The following is a 20,326-nucleotide window of genomic DNA, read 5'->3' as shown; positions in this document are numbered from 1 at the left end:
TGTCCAGAATGGGAGAAAGAACTCTTGTCTTTGCAGTTGGCTACCTTGATTAGCATCGAATGGCAGTTGGCCACCTTGATTAGCATCAAATGGCCTTGAAGCTTCAAAGCCGAGATGATGCTTAAATTCGTTTTCAGTACGTTGATTGTAACATGCTTTAACATTCATATGTAGCACTACAACATGTCATTGAGGTACAACTGTAGCACACTGTTACCTTCGTAATTTTGCCACCGCTGAAATTTGCAAATCGCTTCAGGGACAAGGTGAGGACATTTGAGGCTCGATGTACAGTAAACCGCTTTGATGCAGGGACCATTTTTTTACACCTAAAACATTACACAGAGAACAACCTCTTCATCTTTCGGGATTATTTTCTTTTGCATTTATTTTTCTTTCTACAGTCTACACAGTGATTTGTCATTAGTATACATGCCAGCGGTCATAAATAAATAATGTCAGTTCAAAATAGCTGATTCTAAAACAGTGGTTCTCAACCTTCCTAATGCTGCGACCCTTTAATACAGTTCCTCATGTTGTGGTAACTCTCAACCATAGAAGTATTTTCGTTGCTACGTACTTCATAACTGTAATTTTTCTACTGTTGTGAATCGTAATGTAAATATCTGATATGCAGGATGTATTTCCATTCACTGGACCGGAATTGGCACAAATATCTGATATGCCCAAATTTGAATACTGGTGGGGTTGGGAGTGGGTTGATTTTGTCATTTGGGAGTTGTAGCTGCTGGGACTTATAGTTCACCTACAATCAAATAGCATTCTGAACTCCACCAAGGATGGAATTGAACCATACTTGGCACACAGAACTCCCATGACGAACAGAAAAACTGGAAGGATTTGGTGGACACTGATCTTATGTTTTGGAGTTATAGTTCAGCTACATCCAGAAAGCACTACAGACTCAATCAATGATGGATTTGGACCAAACTAGGCATGGATACTCAGTATGCCCAAATGTGAACACTGGTGGAGTTTGGGGAAAATAGACCTTGACATTTAGTTGTAGTTGCTGGGATTTATACTTCACCTACAATCACAGAGCATTCTGAATCCCACAGCAATAGAATTGGGCTAAACTTCCCACAGAGAACCCCCATGATGTTTTCCGATGGTCTTTGGTGACCCCTGATACTCCCTTACGACCTCCCCCCCCCCCAGGGGTCTCAACCCCCAGGTTCAGAAACGCTGTTCTAATGGGTTAACTCTCCCAAGCAAACAGAAAACAATTATTTTTGCAACTCACTCCATGTCTCATTTATTTGTCAAGAATGGGTCATACCATTAAGGTTTGGATTTTTGTATTATACACATATAAGGTTTAGAAATCTGGCTGGTCTTTTTTATTTTAGATATATCATCCAAAAGAGCATTTATTACATAACACAATAAGCCCTTAGTATCTGCTATTCCTTATGAAAATGGCAAAATCAAGGTTTGGGTTTGTGGGTGGGAATGTGGGGGGGGGGGGGATATAAGGAATTCAAGCAGTGGATGTTTGAATCCATGGATATGGAAGGCCAACTGCAAGACATAGAAACCCATCCAGGTTTTTCTTTTAATAGAGATAGAAAGTAATATTCTTCTTACTTGCTACATTTATAGGCATTTTCACCATCAAGCTGTTCTGGTTTGACAAACTGCTCCAGAGCTTTATTGATACTTTGAGCAGACTAAAATGAGAGGAAAAGAAAACTGAATTGAGTATCACACATCACACATCAATAAATAAACATACTCGCTTTAACAACAGCTCTAAGATCTGCTGACTCATTACATGGAGATCCCTTCCACATACCAAGTGCTTTAAATCAGCGCATCGGGATTTCAAAACAAGAACCAAACACATTCCACTTGTACCAAGCCACAAATTTTGTAAACCCATATTCACAGTAATAAATCAGGGATGTGCAACTTGCAGCTCTCCATCAGTTGTTGGATTACAACACCCATGAACTCTAGTTGGCAGAGCCAGTGGTGAGGGATGATGGCTGCTGCAATCCAGAAACATCTGTAGAGTTGCAAATTAACCATCTCTATTTTAGTCATAGGCATAGCATGTTTTTATTTTTCCAGGACACATGCTGCCTGAAACAGTGAACAGTCCAGTGGCACCTTTAAGACCAACACATTTACTATAACACAAACTTCGGAGTACAGTCAGCCCTTCACATTAGTGGGTTTGACTTTTGCAGATATTATTATTCATGGATATGATCAAAATGCTATTTCGAGGAATCTCCAGATCAGAGGTGTCAAACCCCTGGCCCTCCAGATGTTTGGGCCTCCAACTCCCAGAAGCCTTAGCCAGCTTGTCCAATGGGCTGGAATCCAGGGAGTCCAAAACACCCCAGTTTGACACCACTGCTCTAGATCCTCCAGGGCAACTCTATGGTCAACCTCTATTGGAAGTTGATCATAGAGTCATGCTGAAGGTCTGCAAGATTCCTGGAGTGATAGAAAGAAGAGCAATTTTTATTTGTATTTTTTCTATTTTCGTGGGATCCTGTGCCCCTTACCCCAGTGAATGCGGAGGGCTGGCTGCAATTTCAGATATATATATATATTTTCAAAAGGTGACACTGCACTTTGGTTTAGCTGCAACTGACAAACACAACTAATCCTTTGGAAATCACCTGAGTTAAAGCATTTCTTCATAGAATGCATAATTAAATGTATGGAATTCACTGTCACATGATGTGGTGACACCCGTAAGGTTAGACGGAATTAGACAAATTCATGCAGGATTGGTCTGTCAGTGGCTTATTGATCATGCTCATGATCTGGCAGCATTTCCATATTCTGGATTGGAAAATAAAATGCATGGTAATATTTGTTTCAATGAAGTGTTTTATGTATAAACCTCACCCTCCCTCCAAATCACTCCACTGTGGTAGAAGAGCTGCATTAAAATTGCCCGCAATCAGCATACCTTTATCTCTAGCGTGATATCCAAATAAGGATCGAATGTATCTGAAACTCCTTTGCAGTTCATGCATTTTACTGGAATTCAAAGAAAAAATAATACTATAAGCATAGTATGACAAAATAAAAACTTGAACTTACAGCATCCTGATAAATTTTGAAAACAGACAGAATTTGGATTATTTTATAATAATAATAATTATAATTATAATTATAATTATAATAATAATACTTTATTTCTAGACCTCCCTCTCTCTCCAAAAGGACTCATGTTTACACATTCAAAAAGGCAAGCATTCAGTGCCTGAGGTGAGTACAAACATATCAAAATAATACACAATAAAGCAACAGTAATAACAGTGAGCTTATGACAAAGAATTAAGCACTGTGATTAAAAATAAAACAATCCAATAAGACATATTTAACGAAAACATAAGTAAACATTACAACAAAAACCCTAAAAGCAATTTTGGGACATACCTCTAGATCTTAGATACCCTCCAAATATTTGGTGAATGAATGTGGTAGCCTGAGTATGTCTGTCCAATCTGAAAATTATAAAAGTAGGAAGATGAATGAGAAGTCAAAACATACTTAAAATAACAGAGAAACAAATAGTTGGAGGGATAGGAATAATGATATTAATGTGTTTACAACTTACTTGTTGCTACCATTCAAACATGCTTTCTGCATAGCATCAACAGTGTACCGTAGAAATTCGTGTGCGTCTTCCTGATTGCCAAAACGAAAATGTTTTGCTATCCCTAAGAAGCAAAAAAGACTGTTATACCAAGACAGTCAAGTTATTTTTTTTTATGTTTTTAGCAAGATGGGGAACCTGTTTTCAGCTCAAGGGCCACATTCAATTTCAGGTTATTTATTTATTTACTCTATTTATATCCCACCTTTCTCTACCTCAAAGGGGACTCAAGGTGGCTTTACATATACTATACAATGCCTTTGTGCAACATACAATTAAAATACATTTAAGTCCAAATTTAAAATTAAAAGTAAAGCACATTGAAACATATAAAAACGTGAGATGAGCACATGGAGGATTGCCAAAGGCAAAAAAGTGGAGCCAAAAACACCAGTCTATTTTAGCTTAAAGCATTTCAGCCTTTCAAAATGAGGAAAAACATGTGTGGAGACTAGGAAACCCAACAGTTTTATAACTGGAAAAGGACATGTTCACCTAGGGAACCCTTGAGGGCCAAGTAGGAATCCGAGGAGGTCTGAATTTGGCTCCAGGGCATGACTTCCTCATCCTATAAGGAGATCAAACCCACATAGCTTAGGATTTACTATACCGAATTCATCACACCAGCCACCTATGATGCCCTTCAAAGTATAGCTTAGTTCCTGCATTTATTGCTTTCTAGGAACTACCCAAACAGGAAAGGGCCCAACACAGAGGTCACAGGACAGGTCTGGCTGGGGGTGAAGGGTTATTGTGTTTGCAGGCCTAATTTGGAGCAAACCATATTGCATGCACTACATGTCAAAGCTGATAAACAAGCTTACGTCGAAGGTCATTTATGACAGGCATTGGCTTGATAACGTTGCCAGAATTCGAAAGGGCTTGGGTGATGTGACTCTGCATGGTGCACATCATGCAAAATCCTTGCTCATGACCTGTGGAGAGAAAGGCAAATTAGAATGATATTGTGTTTTTTGTGTCATGTAATTTCTGTTGTTTTAACTGCTGTTCGCCATTTTGAATCCCACCCATGGGAGAAAAAGCAGAATTAAATAAATAAATAAAATTATTTACTGTTGCAAGATGTATTCTTGCTAAGAGTCCATTAATATCGGATTCCGCATGAGACTATAACTCTAGAGCAGTGGTTCTCAACCTGTGGGTCCCCAGATGTTTTGGCCTTCAACTCCCAGAAATCCTAACAGCTGGTAAACTGGCTGGGATTTCTGGGAGTTGTAGGCCAAAACACCTGGGAGTTGAAGGCCAAAACATCTAGGGCCCACAGGTTGAGAACCACTGATGTAGAGGAAGATTTTGATAATTTCTTTTATAAACTGAACACAAGGAATAAGGTTTCTCAAATCAGCCTATTCCTTTCTCAACTTCAACACCAGCCTTTCCCAATCAGTTGGCTGCCAAATGTATGAGAATGCAACTCACATCATTGCCAGCCAGCAACATATTTGGATAGTGCCTGCTAGGGAACGGCTTTTTATTGACATATTTAGAGAAATGTAACAACTATCAAAATATACTCACATGTTTTGGAGTGTTCATGAGAAAGCATATAGTTGGCGAGTGGAGGGGTGTAGGTCAGACACTGCAAAGCTGAGTTCAGGAAGCACGTGTTGCCCAGGTTTTGGAGACCAGCTCCAACTCTGTGCATTTTTTGCCATTTTAAGCTGATCTTATCTGCTGGGAAAAGGACCTTCTGGGGTGCTGCGATGCCATCACCAATCGCTGCCATAGAGAACAGGAGAGTAATTAAAACAATGACAAGTATAACGACTCAAAGACTTTAAAAAAATATAGTGAACTAGCTGTACACACCATGCGTTGCTGTGGCCAACCTTCCCTCCATCTTTCTCCCCTTCTTTCCCTCCTTCCTTTGCTCCCTCTCTCCTTTCTTTCTTCTCTACCTCTTTCCTTCCTTCCTTCTCTTTTTGCTTCCATCCTTCCTTCTCTTTCCTTTCCCCCCTCTTTCTCTCCTTTCCCTCCTTCCTTCGCCCCCTCTCCCCTTTCTTCTCTTTTTTTTTCTCTCCTTCCTTCCTTCTCTACCTCTTTCCTTCCTTCCCCCTTTTTCTTTTCCTACTTCTTTCTCTCTTTTCTTTCTTGCCTTCCCTCTTTCTCTTCTTCTTTTTTCTTTCTGTCTTTCTTCCTTCTCTACCTCTTTCCTTACTTCCTTCACTCTTTGCTTCCATGCTTCCTTCTCTCTTTTCTTCTTTCTTGTCCTCCCTCCTTCTCTTTCTTTCTTTTTTTCTTTCTTTCTCCCCTTCCTTCCCTTTTTTCTGTATCATCATTGGGTTTTGTCATTTAATTTTGGGGGGTTTTTAAGTCCTTTCTGCTTTGGGGGGGGGGGGTATGAGTGATGGTCACTCGTTGGTCTGTTAGGGGTATAGTGTCCAAATTTCGTGTCAGTTCATCAATTGGTTTTTGAGTTATGTTAATCCCACAAACGAACATTACATTTTTATTTATATAGATTTTATTTCCTAATTTAAAAAATTGAATAGACTGGAAACTTTGCCTGAAATGTGACCTTGGGAAAGCTGCTCTCTTTCAGCCTCCCTTCTGAACAATTTTTGCCAACACCCCTCCCCCTTCCCTAGTAATAATATGTTGTCCTTAGGGTTGCCCTAAGTCAGAAATTACTTGAATGCACACAATGACAACCCAATGATATAACGAAAGCAGGAGTGTTTTCTCTTTAATAAACGAAAACAGTAATGCTTACACAAATCTTTCTGAGTGGAGGCCTTGGATTTATCAGGTACAGATGAATTAGAATATACAGCAGCTCCCGGTACTGGTCCCAACGTGATTTTGTGTTTTGGCGCTTCCAGAGAAGAAGACACAGCACCCCATCCTGCAGAGCCTGAGTCCATATCTCCAGAAGCTGGTGCCACGGAGCTGAGAGGCTGCTTCTCAGAAGCCGAAGGCTTTGAGGACTCAGACGTCTTGTCAACTATGGTCATTGTTCATCTCTGAGAAACAAAAGGGGGGAGGAAGAGAGAAACATCAGTTGACAAATGGCATGGCTAGAAGAGAGTTCAGTTCACCTTCAGTAATACAATATGCTTCTTTTTCCTATTAAAAGGAAATTCACCAAGGAAATGAGAAAAGGAGAAGAGTACATTTGCCAGTCACCATGCATTTCTCCCCCCAAAATCACACCCCATTTGGAATGTTAATATTTTTGTTTAGCAAAAACATATACGCTGTCCTTGATAACGTAACAACATATGGTAATGGAAATATAAAGAAAATCCAATTGCACAACCCTAAAGTGATTATGTTCTATCAACTGATGTATTATGTACAAACATAAATTTAAAAAAAAAAACAGCAACTGTTTTCTTTCTGCCTGAATGGGCAAGTATCATCTTGAAATACTCTTGGATAGCATACAACTTTTTGGAAAAAGCTTCTGAGGTGTTAAATGATTTTGACAGGTGTAAACAACTTGAAGAGAAGCTGCATTTTGTCTAAAGGAAATGAGAAAAGATCTCTACAAGTGGTGGCCAACAACACAGACATCTTTAAAAGGGGATTTGATACATTTATAGAGAGGAGACACAATGGACATGCATTATCCCCAGTTTCAGAGGCAGCGTGCAGGACTATTGAGCTGTGTCTGGTCAGATGCAGGAAGGGTCTAATGTTCAAGAGTATTCAACAGCTTTCTCTAGTCATTACAAGGATTCAACACAGAGAAACTAAATTGATCAATGATACAAAAAAGAGCTACAGTTGCCATGTTCATTAGCAAAGCCTAAAGATGCACCTAGACTAGCACATTTCAGCTTAGCTGCTCACTTACACACTTTGAATTTTCTAACTAAAATATATATTTCGTTTTCTTCCTCACTCGGCATAAACATAATATGTTTAGATGCCCAATCTTTCCTATACAGTGAATCAGAATAGGTAAAGGTAAAGGTTTTCCCCTGACATTAGGTTTAGTTTTGTCCGACTCTGGGGGTTGGTGCTCATCTCAATTTCTAAACCAAAGAGCTGGCATTGTCTGTAGACACCTCCAAGGTCATGGCTGGCATGACTGCATGGAGCATCGTTACTTTCCCACCCAAGCGGTACCCATTGATCTCACATTTGCATGTTTTTGAACTGCTAAGTTGGCAGAAGCTGTACCTTACAGCGGGAGGTCACGCCACGCCCCGGATTCGAACATGCAAGCTTTCGATCAGCAAGTTCAGCAGCTCAGCGGTTTAACCCACTGCGCCACTGGAGGCTCTGTGAATCAGTATAGTTTTATAAATTTCCATTTCCAATAATATATTTTATTCAGTTTATTAGAAACAGATGATGGTTAAGAAGCTTGAGACCAAAGAGTAAAGCACCATGTTTACTTGAGACTAGATCAAATTATTAAATGAAATTAATAAGGTACAGTGTGACCACCATACCCACAGGAGTAATCTCCACAGTTTCATTCATCCATATGTGACAAAATATGTATTTTCTAGCCGTTTTCTAGGCCCTCCAATGTGACCCCATGGTATTCTTGGGCCAAATGTCCTTTACTTCAATAGTGTTCGCTATTATCAATATGAATTTGGATTTTGCATATCCACATGAAACCCAACAACGTAACTCCTGTGGATACAGGTGCAGTCCTGCATTAATGTAAGTATACCTCAGAGGTTCACCTATTGTCCTATCACAGGCATGGGCAAACTTTGGCCCTCCAGATGTTTTGGACTCCAACTCCCAGAATTCCCTCAGCCGGGAAAAGGAAAGGGCCTGAGGCTGCTAGGAATTCTGGGAGTTGGAGTCCAAAACACCTGGAGGGCCAAAGTTTGCCCATGCCTGTTCTATCTGCATGCTTCCTTCTGTCCTCCCCAATCACAGCAATACACTGCACTGCCACAAGCTGGGAAGGTTGGGAAGTGTATACAGAGGCGAGAATCATGCTGTTCCCAGTATCAGACTGCACAATGCCCACCCCTAGTTTAGCAGATATTTATGGCTTTCCCTCTGGAATCAATGTGAAAATTAGGAATGGGGGTAAAGCTGCCACAGCACAGAAGAGCATAAGTGGCATAGGAATTGTCTGCACAACTTGCAGTGCTATCTTTGCACCTCTACTTTTTCTGGCTTAACTATGTTGACATAGCTTCAAAAGTCTTGCTGCCCAGAGAAATGTAGGGCTACACTTATCAGTTTGCAGCACTTTCACTTTTGGTGAGAAAAGATTACTGGCCCACTAAAGTTACAGTGCAGACTATATTTATCAGTGCCGTATTTCTCCAGGCTGGAAGAAACAACAGAGGTACAAGGAGGGCTATCCTGCAGTTCAGATGTAGACGTAAGCAATGGTTTCTTGCTTCCCAAAATGGCAAAGTGAGTCACACACAAACACGGCCCCATCATCCAGTGGCGCAATAGACTGAAGACTGACAGGTCAGAGGTTCAAATCTGGGGAGGGCATGGATGAGCTCCCTCTGTCAGCTCCAGCTCCCCATGTAGACATGAGAGAAGCCTCCCACAAGGGTGGTAAAACATCAAAAACATCAGGGCGTCCCCTGGGCAACATCCTTGCAGACAGCCAATTCTCTCACACCAAAAGCGACTTGCAGTTTCTCAAGTCGCCCCACAAACACACACACACACAAATTCAATGCAGATGACTCATGGAGTAAGGATGGAAATGGAGACAGGGAGCATTCAGCGGACAAAGAAATCCCAGGCAAATGTGTTTTTTGGTCAAATGACGGAGGTGCCATAATAATAATAATAATAATAATAATAATAATAATAATACAACTTTATTTGTACTACCATCTCCCCAAGGGACTTGGTGTGGCTTACATGAGGCCAAGCCCGCAACAAAGGCAATAACAAATAATCAATACAAAACAGTTAAAATAAATCTCATAAACAAAAAATACACAATAAACAATAATAATAACATACAAGCATTTAAAACCTATGGCCGGGCCAAATGTAATAATTAAAATTTAAAAATAATGCTGGGCATGAACCTGGTAGGGTATAACTAGGATAGGGTTTTCAAAGAAAGATGAGGGTGCGCAGACAATCCTAAATAAATAAAGTGCATTTGAGGACATATTGCTAAGAGTTTTCCTTATTCTGGGAAGGCACACTGGAACAACCACATTTTCAGGCTCCTCCTAAAGACTGCCAGTGTTGGGGCATATCTGATGCCATGCCTTTTACTGTAGTAATTCTCACCAGGAAACTCTTAACCTCTCGGCCTCCAATCAACAATGACACCCTTAGCAATATCATCACTGCTAGTCTGCAATGGAGAACAGTGGAAGCATTTCACACACAGAAGATTAAATCAAGCAAACGTAACATCCTTCAGTGTTCTCAAAAACTATCAGCTCTCCAATGTCCTTGTTAAATAATGTTTCCTGTTAGAATTATAGGGCTCAAATCGCCGTAATTGCCCAATAACATAAGGAAACCGTCTCTGCACTGACACTAAACATGCCTGAGTATTTACTCATTTCCTGCTTGTGCCTGTTTGGTCTTAATTTGAATAGCAATGGAAGCAGAGGAGGTCTTAAATATAACTCACTCTCTCTCATTAATCAGCAAAAGGTACAATGTGCAAAGGAGAGTGAAGGAGGTGGACTGCAGAGTCAAGAAGTTCTCATACAAAGAAATCAATTACACAATTACAGGGAAGGATTTCACTTGCAAATCTTATAGCAGATACGTTTGGAGAAAAGCTAAAAATGTAGCAGTCATAATTCATTTGGACAATAGTAAACCACAACTCAAGTACCTAATCCTCAAAGTACCTGGAGCAAATCTAGTAATAAAAAACAACACTGAACTGTCAGCTACTCAGATAAGATAATTCAACAACCAACACAGATGTGAACTCAGACAAAAGAGTAACTTCAAAGAGTGGATGGGTGTGCGTGAAGAGGTTTTTTTTTTCCTCTTTCCTCCTCTACAAAATGAAGACGCTTCACCACCACTTTTGAAATGTGACAGTAATAAATCAAAGGCAAATAAGGAAATGCCACCAAACAAAAAGAAACAGGACATCATGTTAGCTGTACTGCAGCATTTATGCAAGCATTCTCTCTTCAGAACGTTGTCAAACACCTTGCCAATGTGATAAGAAAACGAAGTATCTGACATCCCTCAGTAAGTGGCGTGTGGCATCAAGCAAATATATCATCCACTCTTTTCAGCCGTCTGGACTATATTCCTTAAGCAAGACCCATGCAAATGAATGCATGGCAAGAAATACAATTAAATGAGTGAAAGGCTACAGTACAATGTATACTGTACTTGCAAATTCAACAAAAGGGACTAAAAATATAATATCATATAATATATTGTATATACATATAATATTTATAACATTATAATGTAATGCAATATAACACTAATAATAATATTATTATATTATATTATTATATATTTATATTACATGTAATATTACTAATAATATTACAATATAATGGTATAGTACAATATAGTAATATTTAATACTGATATTGTACTATGCTTATAATATAATATATTGTATGTATATATATCTTGTAAGCGCTCCGAGTCCCCTTCGGGGTGAGAAGGGCGGCATATAAATGTCGTAAATAAATAAATAAATAAAGTGTTGTATTTGCATATTACATCTATAAACCACCTGTTTCCAATGTAGAAGACACTGGAAGATTTACTTATTACATTTATGTGCTCACTTCCTGCTTTTGAATTCAAAGCTGTGTTCTCCCTCAAAGACACTCTATCCTCCTATTATATTCTTACAAAATGTCTACAGCAGTGGTTCCCAATCAATTTTTTGACCAGGGACCACTTGACCAAGAACTACTTGACCAGGGACCACTCTCCAACATTAGTACCAAAAGTGTTATGAATCAGTTTTTTATTAACTTTAGATTTGGTTTGGTTATTTGGGGTGCTGATTCAGAAAACAGCATTGGATAGACCACATCAGCCCTAGTTTCTGATACAGAACATATTCCAGCCAGTAGTCGCTATCCGCTCACCCACAGGAAACCATATTTAATAAGCCTTGGCACTATAAGAGGGCTTAACAAGACCAGATGCTCTCATTGCAACTGTGTAAGTAACAGTGAGGCTGTGGACCATATTTTAGTTTTTGCGGGCCACAGGATGGGAACCACTGGTCTACAGTGTGATTTAGATTAGACTGAGAAGTTATGTCTAACCAAATCTTGCAGCTGTTGGGGAGTTTTCTTCAGTCCTCAAATAAGTACGCCAACCATTATTTAACGCTGACACTCATACACAATGTTCTCACAGATGAAGTGGAAACAGACTCTGAATATTTTAGTCTACTCTCCAGGCACTGACAACGATTGCCTTGCTAACCTATTACTTAAAAAGCAGAACTATCCTACAATGTATAGTGTAATCCTCCTAATGTAAAATACAGCATGTCACAACCAAAGAGGAGAAAATTAGACACCTACATAGCTCTAGGTAACTCCAGGAAAGTGAGTCAAGCCACATACATGGGAAATATTACAAACATTCACAATCATTACCTAACCTATGAAAAAGCATGCTCCAGATCCAACTGTGGCAGTCAAGGCCTGGAGTTTGAGATTATACTTCAACAGCTTCTCATTTCCAATAAAAAGATCCTAATCCCCACCCCTCCCAAAAAAAATAGTGTATGGTCTTAATTCAGAAGATTGAGCCTTCAAAAACTGACATCTCCAGTTAAAACAGGACCATTGGAGTACAACTCCCACATTCCCAGTTTGGGCCCAAGAGAGGCATTTTTAACAACAGGAAGGAAATAAAGGTCAAACTTCCTGTTCCCTGCATAGTAATAAAAAAAACCAAGCCCCCCGTCCATTTACCTAGAAAACACAGATACAGCCTAAACATATTTGGAGAACCATGAATTGCCCATACTTGCATGAACTCTTCTCAGCCACCCCCTTTGTTCTCTCTAACAAGAGGGGAAATAATCTATATCCCTCAAGAGAGTTTTGATTACAATTCCCATCATGTTATTCCCTCGACTCTGAATTTGGCCCTGCCCAGCGAAATCTTTTGTGTTTTAATGTCTGATTTTATATTGTTGTGTTTCTATTATATTGTTTTTCATTTATGTATTTTATTTTTTGGTTTATGTTCTCGTGTTATATTGTTTGTGTAATGTACTGATGGGCGTGGCCTCATGTAAGCTGCACCGAGTCCCCTTAGGGGAGATGGAACGGGGTATAAATAAAGTTTTTATTATTATTATTATTGTTATTGTTATTGTTATTGTTATTGTTATTATCCACCATTACTGGCAGGGACTGTGAGGGAATATCTGAAGGGAGACATATTCCCCATCCCTGATAAAGTTTTTGTGTTTCCTAGGTAAATGGACAGGGGGGCTTGCACATTGCACCTTTACAATCAGAATCTCTCTCCACCATCCTCTACTTCTATTCTCAGCAGATGAGAACTTACGGTATTATACCAAGCTTCTGTCCTTGAATTCTGTATTGCAAACTTCATACCTGAACCTTTCAACTTAATTGCAGGATACTCTTTTACAACTAACTGGTCTTCTTAATCTATTCCACTATCTTCCAATGTAAGTAATTTATTTGCAAAAGGGGCTCTGTCTGTTTTAAAGGTGATTTTAAGATACAGTGGTGTTTGTAACATCATTTATGGATAAACAGAGTATAATGACAGCAGCAGCACAGCCTAAATACAGCCTTTGAAAGGGGGGGGGGAGTGGTAGGCTAGCCAGTATGCACAAAAAGCACAACCTCTATGAATATTTGCTTCCTTTGCCCCTAGAAATGAACAGTACTGGAAGGCAACAGCATTTGGTACATTCCTCACTTGGGAAGATGGATTCTATAAGAAACAGGCATATTGATAGCCAACTCTGCTAGCCAGGAATATATCTTTTGTGTTGGTGCTATAATATCACTCACGCAAAACACAGAGCAACACAGCCTGGATGTCAACAGGTCAAGCAGCCAGCGTCCATTCAGGGAAAAGAGCATCCATATGGGAGATGAGGACAGCTGCTCAAATAAAGCAATAGTTTCTGCAGCTGAACTGGAGTAAGAGCCAAACAGGAGAGGAAAAGGGTGGCTGTTTCAGCTTCAGGCCAAGAGACAGTGGAGAAGGCACAAGTGCTGGCTGCTGCTAATTCTCATCCTTGCCACATCAAGGCCCAATTCTGCCACAGAAGGAGGGAAGAGAAGAAGGGACTGCAAAGGAATCCTTCGTTTGAGAGGCAGTGTCCATGGCAACCAAGCACTGGGAAGTTCACATTGTAAAGGAATGACAACAGACTTCCCAAGCAAATCCCCTTCCACAGCAAGGGGAGGGACATACACAGAGGAAAGGAAAGTGAAAATACCCTTACAAATAGAGGGGAGAGGGAGCAGAATGTGGACATGACATATGGGTACATGTTAACCATCCTTTATCTGGAACTCTGAAATCTAAAACACCCTCACATACATAAGAGTCACATGCATGGCTGAGATAGTGCCACCTTCATTTTCTGATAGTTCAGTGTACATAGACTTTACTTCTGTGGACAAAATATTGTGTATTCTATACAATTACTTCCAGGCTAGGTATATAAAGTGTAGATGAAACACTAAACAAATCTCCTTTTTAGGCAAAAAAAAAAAAATCCCACAACATCTGCTTTGAATTGGGTTATCTGAGGCTCCTTCCACACTGCTGAATAAAATCCCACATTAAATGCTTTGAACTGGAATATATGACAGTGTGGACTCAGGACCCTTCCAAACCAACCCTATATCTCAGGGCCCTTCCACACAGCCCTATATCCGAGAATATCAAGGCTGAAAATCCCACAATATCTACTTTGAACTGGATTTTCTGAGTCCACACTCTGATAATGTGGGATTTTCTGCCTTGGTATTCTGGGATATAGGGCTGTGTGGAGGGGCCCCAGGATCTCATGACAGGTCTTATGCATTAAACTGGATTATATGAGTCCCCAGTGCTGGATAATTTGGCAGGAATGAGAGACAGGAACTTCTCGGCGGTGGCCTCCCACTTGTGGAATACGCTCCCCAGTGATGTTAGGTCAGTTCCATCCCTCCTGACAAAGAGCCATCTAGCCATAGATATAGATAGATACGATTCACGCACACACACACATATCTATGACAGATATCGTATCATAGGTTTGAAGGGAACCCCTAAAGAAGTACAATTATATGTTGCATGTCCCAGAGTAGGCAAACCAGACAATCTCTCATTTGGTATTAGCCACTGATTGAGTTTCTGGGTTTGAGCCTGCCACTTTTGGACTCTTGCTTGCTGAGGTGTTCCAGCGAGTGTACTTAAGGTCATCCAATCCAACTCCCTTCACCAGGGCAAAAAAAGTAATCAAAGCCCTCCTGACAAAGAGCCATCCAGCCATATATAGAGATAGATATATATGATTCACACACACACAGATATAGTATCATAGATTTGAAAGAGACCCCTAAAGAAGGACAATGATATGTTGCATGTTCCAGAGTAGGCAAACCAGACAATATCCACATCAACACTTACAAAGAAACAACAAGAAATATTGTTTACCCACAAGCATAAAGAAATTATATATATTAGAAACCAGCACTTTCTCATTACTTTATCTTCCAGATCACCAGACTGGGCCACAGCAACGCGTGGCAGGGGACGGCTAGTGTGTGATATCATGTTATACTGTGTTTGTATGTGTTTTGGCATCGAATTGGAGGTGGAGAAGGATGGGGTACAAATGTTTGAAATAAATAAATAAACAAACAAAAACTGAGATCAGATCCTGGGATATAGAGCTTGTCTGGAAAGGCCCTCAGATAACCCAGTTCAGATAACCCAGTTCAATGTAGATATTGTGGGATGTTCTGCCTTGGTATTCTGGGTTATAGGACTGTCTGGAAGGGGTTTGAGTCCACACTGCCATATATCCCAGTTCAAAGCAGGCAATGTGGGATTTTATTCAGCTATGTGGAATAAAAGGGGCCTAAGAGTGGGGAGGGGGAAGGGGCCTAGCACTGTTGGGAATTGTGGGAGTTGGGGTCCGAAGCGCCTGGAGGGCCCAAGTTTGCCCATGTCTGGCATAGACTCATATTGAAAGGGCTCAATATAATGCATGTTAACTACCTTAATGGAGGCTATGCTTACATAATGCAGTTTCAAAAGGGATTTTATGGTTTAGGGTTAAGTTAAAATTCCTAATTATAGACTTATTCATTTTGGGCTGTGGCACAGCTAGTTAGTAGCCAGCTGCATTAAATCGCTACTGACCGAGAGGTCATGAGTTCGAAGCCAGCCCGGATCAGAGTGAGCTCCAGACCACTAGCTTGCTGTTGACCTATGAAGCCTGAAAGACAGTTGCATCTGTCAAGTAGGAAATTTAGGTACCATGTATTGTCGAAGGGTTTCATGGCCAGAATCACTGGGTTGTTGTAGGTTTTTTCGGGCTATATGGCATTCTCTCCTGACGTTTCACCTGCATCTATGGCAAGCATCCTCAGAGGTAGTGAGGTCTGTTGGAACTAGGAAAAGGGGGTTTATATATCTGTGGAATGACCAGGGTGAGACAAAGGACTCTTGTCTGCTGGAGCTAGGTGTGAATGTTTCAACTGACCACCTTGATTAGCATATAATAGCCTGACACTTCCTAGAGCAAACTTTTGTTGAGAGGTGATTAGGTGTCCTTGTTTGTTTCCTCTCAATTTAGGTACTGCTTTATGTTGGGGGGCTAATTTGACTAATTTAGGACGCCATAAAACCTTCCAGCAGCATTCGGAAGAATGAGGAAGTACTCCATCAAGCTCTAAGTGTCACAAGAAGCGGCTTCATGAGCATATCCTCATGAAGCCAGAAAGCTGGAATGTTAAATTGCCTCTATCTCTATATGTTGTATGTCTAATGGCATTGAATGTTTGCCATGTGTATGTGCATTGTAATCCTCCCTGAGTCCCCTGCAGGGTGAGAAGGGTGGAATAGAAATACTGTAAATCTATATAAATACAAATGTAATGTTCATTTGTGGGATTAACAGAACTCAAAAACCATGGATAAATTGACACCAAATTTGGACACAAGACACCTAACAACTCAATGTATGTCCTTCACTAAAAAAAACTGATTTTGTAATTTGGGAGTTGTAGTTGTTGGGATGTATAGTTCACCTACAATCAAAGAGCATTCTGAACCCCACCAATGATGGAATTGAACCAAACCTGGCACACAGTTCTCTCATGACCAACAGAAAATAGTAGAAGGGTTTGGTGGGCAGTGTCCTTTGCTTTTGGAGTTGTAGTTCACCTACATCCAGAGAGCGTTGTGGACTCAAACTATGATGGATCTGGACCAAACTCTACACGAAGACTCAATATGCCCAAATGTGAACACTGGTGGAGTTTGGGGAAAATAGAATCTTGACATTTGGGAGTTGTAGTTGCTGGGATTTCCAGTTCACCTACAATCAAAGAGCATTCTGAAACCCACCAACAATGGAATTGAACCAAACTTGGCACCCAGTTCCCCCATGACCAACAGAAAACACTGGAAGGGTTTGGTGGGCAGTGTCCTTTGCATTTGGAGTTGTAGTTCACCTACATCCAGAGAGCGTTGTGGACTCAAACAATGATGGATCTGGACCAAACTCTACACGAAGACTCAATATGCCCAAATGCGAACACTGATGGAATTTGGGGGGAAATAGAATCTTGACATTTGTGAGTTGTAATTGCTGGGATTTATAGTTCACCTACAATCGCAGAGCATTCTGAACCCCACCAACGATAGAATTGGGCCAAACCTCCCACACAGCACCCCCATGACCACTAGAGTGGGCCACAGCAACGCTAGTAAATAAATAAAAATATTTCAGCATCTGGAGGGCCAGAAAAATGGGCTCGGATTCTATAGTTTGACACATGTGGGTCTATTCTGAACAGTGAACGCTCAAGCAACGGGCACCTACGGGTGTCAGTTAACTGAGAGTCGACTATATGTATGTATATGTGTGTGTATGGGTATGTAAATCTGTAAGATGAAGGGGGAGAAAAGATCAAAATCCTCCTCAAGGTGTGGGAAGAGGGATGCTGGAGTGAAGTAGGCCTCGAGGTGAGTGAGGAAGGAGGAGGGCAGGCACGTTCCGGGCCTGAGGGGTCTGAGGGCTCCAGGCTAACGGCCGGCGTGGGCTGGGCCTTGCTTGGAAGCAGGCCTCGCTCGCTCTCTCGCCTCCCGCCATTGTCTCTCCCGAGGCCTCCCTCACGCCTGGGCCTCGGCCTGAGCGGCGGCGCCCCCACTGCTTACCTGGCTCGGCGCTGTGTCTGCTGCCGGCTGCCTTTTCCGCCGCGTCGGGGAACAATGACGTCCCAGCATCCGGGGCCCCCGCTGCGAAGCCGGGAAAGGCGAAGCGGGCTCCGGGTCACGCAGGGACCAGCACCGCCCCTGCGCGCTCCCCGGGCGGACGGCAGGGGGCGCTGCGGGGACGGACTGCAGCCCAGGCGAGGAGGGGGCGTGGCTGAGGGCGCATGCGCAAAGGGCCAGGCGGTTCTCGCCGGGTGACGCGAGGGCGCAGGCGCGGCCTCGTGGAAGGAACAGGAAGTCAGCTGCTGCCGCCAATCCCAACCCGCCTTCTCCTCAAGAGGAGCCATGGCCCAGCTTGGGCCCTCCAGGTGTTTTGGACTTCAACTCCCACAATTCCTAACAGCCTCAGGCCCCTTCCTTTTCACCCTCAGCCGCTTAGCGGCTGAGGGAGAAAAGAAAAGGGCCTGAGGCTGTTAGGAATTGTGGGAGTTGAAGTCCAAAACACCTGGAGGGCCCAAGTTTGCCCATACCTGTTACAGTGAGACATATATATGGAGGTTTGGCCCAATTCTATCGTTGGTGGGGTTCAGAATGCTCTGTGATTGAAGGTGAACTATAAATCCCAGCAACTACAACTCCCAAATATCAAGATTCTATTTCCCGCAAACTCCACCAATTTGGGCATATTTGAAGTCGAGCATGTTTCCCCCCCCCCCCCCCCAATAAAGGATGGTAACTTGTCCGAACGTATCTCCTTCTATGTCCCACCACGGAGTTTAAGATCTTCTGGGGAGGCCCTGCTCTCGGCCCCACCTTTATCACAAGTGAGGCTGGTGGGGACGAGAGACAGGGCCTTCTCAGTGGTGGCCCCTCGCCTGTGGCATTCACTCCCCGGGGATATTAGGTTGTCAACATCCCTCCTCTCCTTCAGGAGAAAGCTGAAGACATGGATATGGGACCAGGCATTTGAGTAGTCTGGCAGGGTAACAAGGTAATGATGACTAGAGTTGGAAAGGACTATGGCAATGCTAAACGGATTGACGGATATTAGAACACGATGAACGCGGGCTATAGAGCGGTTTTAGTTGATATTGTATTGTGTTATATTGTCCTGTATTAATTGTCTGTTTTTAATCTATTGTGGTATTGCTATTGCATTTTATTGTAATTGTGGGCATCGAATTGTGCCAGATGTAAGCCGCCTTGAGCCCCCCCTAGGGGGTGAGAAAGGCAGGGTAGAAATGACAGAAATAAATAAATAAATAAATTATAGTTCTGCAAAGGGCAAGGGTACCAGACTGCACAAAGGGGTTAAGTTTTGGTCAATTTGCCAAGACACTAGCAACATCAAGGACCCCATAAGGCTTTCAGGGAAGAGCCGAACCTTGGGGCCCCAGTCCTTGGAGGGAGTTATAGTTTCCCAAGGACCAAAAGACCAACTTGATCCTGGCATTGCAGAAATCCATTATTTGGCTCAGTGAAGATAATCAAGCACCTCTCCGTGACTTTTTGGACTTTCCTCAATTTCCTTTTGGCTCAAAGGAACTCATTTTCACGTCAACTTCCCCAGTATGAACTATGGACACATGTTTTATTAAATTTATTATTTTATTTATTTATTTATTTACTTTACTTGTATACCGCAGTTTCTCAGCCCAACAGGCGACTCAACGCGGTTTACAGCAAGGGTAAAAAGTCAATCAAACGATATACAATTTAAAAACCATTAAAAGCATAGTATACAAAATAATGACACATCAATAACAGCCCAATAACATCTCGTAACTAGAATTGTGATCCAATTCGTCATCCATAATTCCGTTCCTGTGTTCATCATATTCTTTGCACTGTTTATCCGAATGCCCGTTCAAACAGCCAAGTTTTTAATTTTCTTCGAAACACCATTAGCGAAGGGGCTGATCTAACCTCTGTGGGAAGGGTGTTCCACAGCCGAGGGGCCACCACAGAGAAGGCCCTGTCCCTCGTCCCCACCAGCCGCACCTGTGAAGCAGGCGGGATAGAGAGCAGGGCCTCCCCAGAAGATCTCAGAGTCCGAACGTATCTCTGGGCTCATAGGCAGAGATACGTTCGGATAGGTAGCTTGAGCCAGAACCGTTTAGGGCTTTATAGGCCAACGCCAGCACTTTGAATTGAGCCCGGTAGCAAATCGGCAGCCAGTGGAACTGGGGCAGCAAAGGAGTTGTGTGCTCGCTGCGCTCTGCTCCTGTTAGTATCACGGCTGCCGAGCGTTGGACTAGTTGGAGCTTCCGAGCCATCTTCAAAGGCAACCCCACGTAGAGAGCATTGCAGTAGTCTAAACGGGATGTAACCAGAGCGTGGACTACCATGGCTAAGTCAGACTTCCCA

The 20,326-nt window shown here is 41.9% G+C and overlaps 1 protein-coding gene across 1 annotated transcript in view; it reads right to left on the bottom strand.

Moving 5' to 3' along the window:
* The window catches only part of LOC132782029 (ubiquitin carboxyl-terminal hydrolase 42), a 41,369-nt gene extending 23,258 nt beyond the window's left edge, over window positions 1-18,111 (bottom strand). Inside the window, exons 1-9 of the mRNA XM_060786670.2 lie at window positions 17,963-18,111; window positions 6,381-6,630; window positions 5,186-5,386; window positions 4,471-4,581; window positions 3,608-3,710; window positions 3,427-3,494; window positions 2,954-3,024; window positions 1,612-1,694; window positions 218-329 (exon numbers count right to left, since the gene is read on the bottom strand). Of these exons, the coding sequence (XP_060642653.2) occupies window positions 218-329; window positions 1,612-1,694; window positions 2,954-3,024; window positions 3,427-3,494; window positions 3,608-3,710; window positions 4,471-4,581; window positions 5,186-5,386; window positions 6,381-6,621 (990 nt within the window). The 5' untranslated portion in view covers window positions 6,622-6,630; window positions 17,963-18,111. The remainder of the gene's footprint in view (window positions 1-217; window positions 330-1,611; window positions 1,695-2,953; window positions 3,025-3,426; window positions 3,495-3,607; window positions 3,711-4,470; window positions 4,582-5,185; window positions 5,387-6,380; window positions 6,631-17,962) is intronic.
* Window positions 18,112-20,326: the final 2,215 nt, after the last annotated feature.

The sequence above is a fragment of the Anolis sagrei genome, chromosome X, assembly GCF_037176765.1.
Source record: "Anolis sagrei isolate rAnoSag1 chromosome X, rAnoSag1.mat, whole genome shotgun sequence".
NCBI lineage: Eukaryota > Metazoa > Chordata > Lepidosauria > Squamata > Dactyloidae > Anolis > Anolis sagrei.
This window is presented reverse-complemented; position numbering and strand designations above follow the sequence as displayed.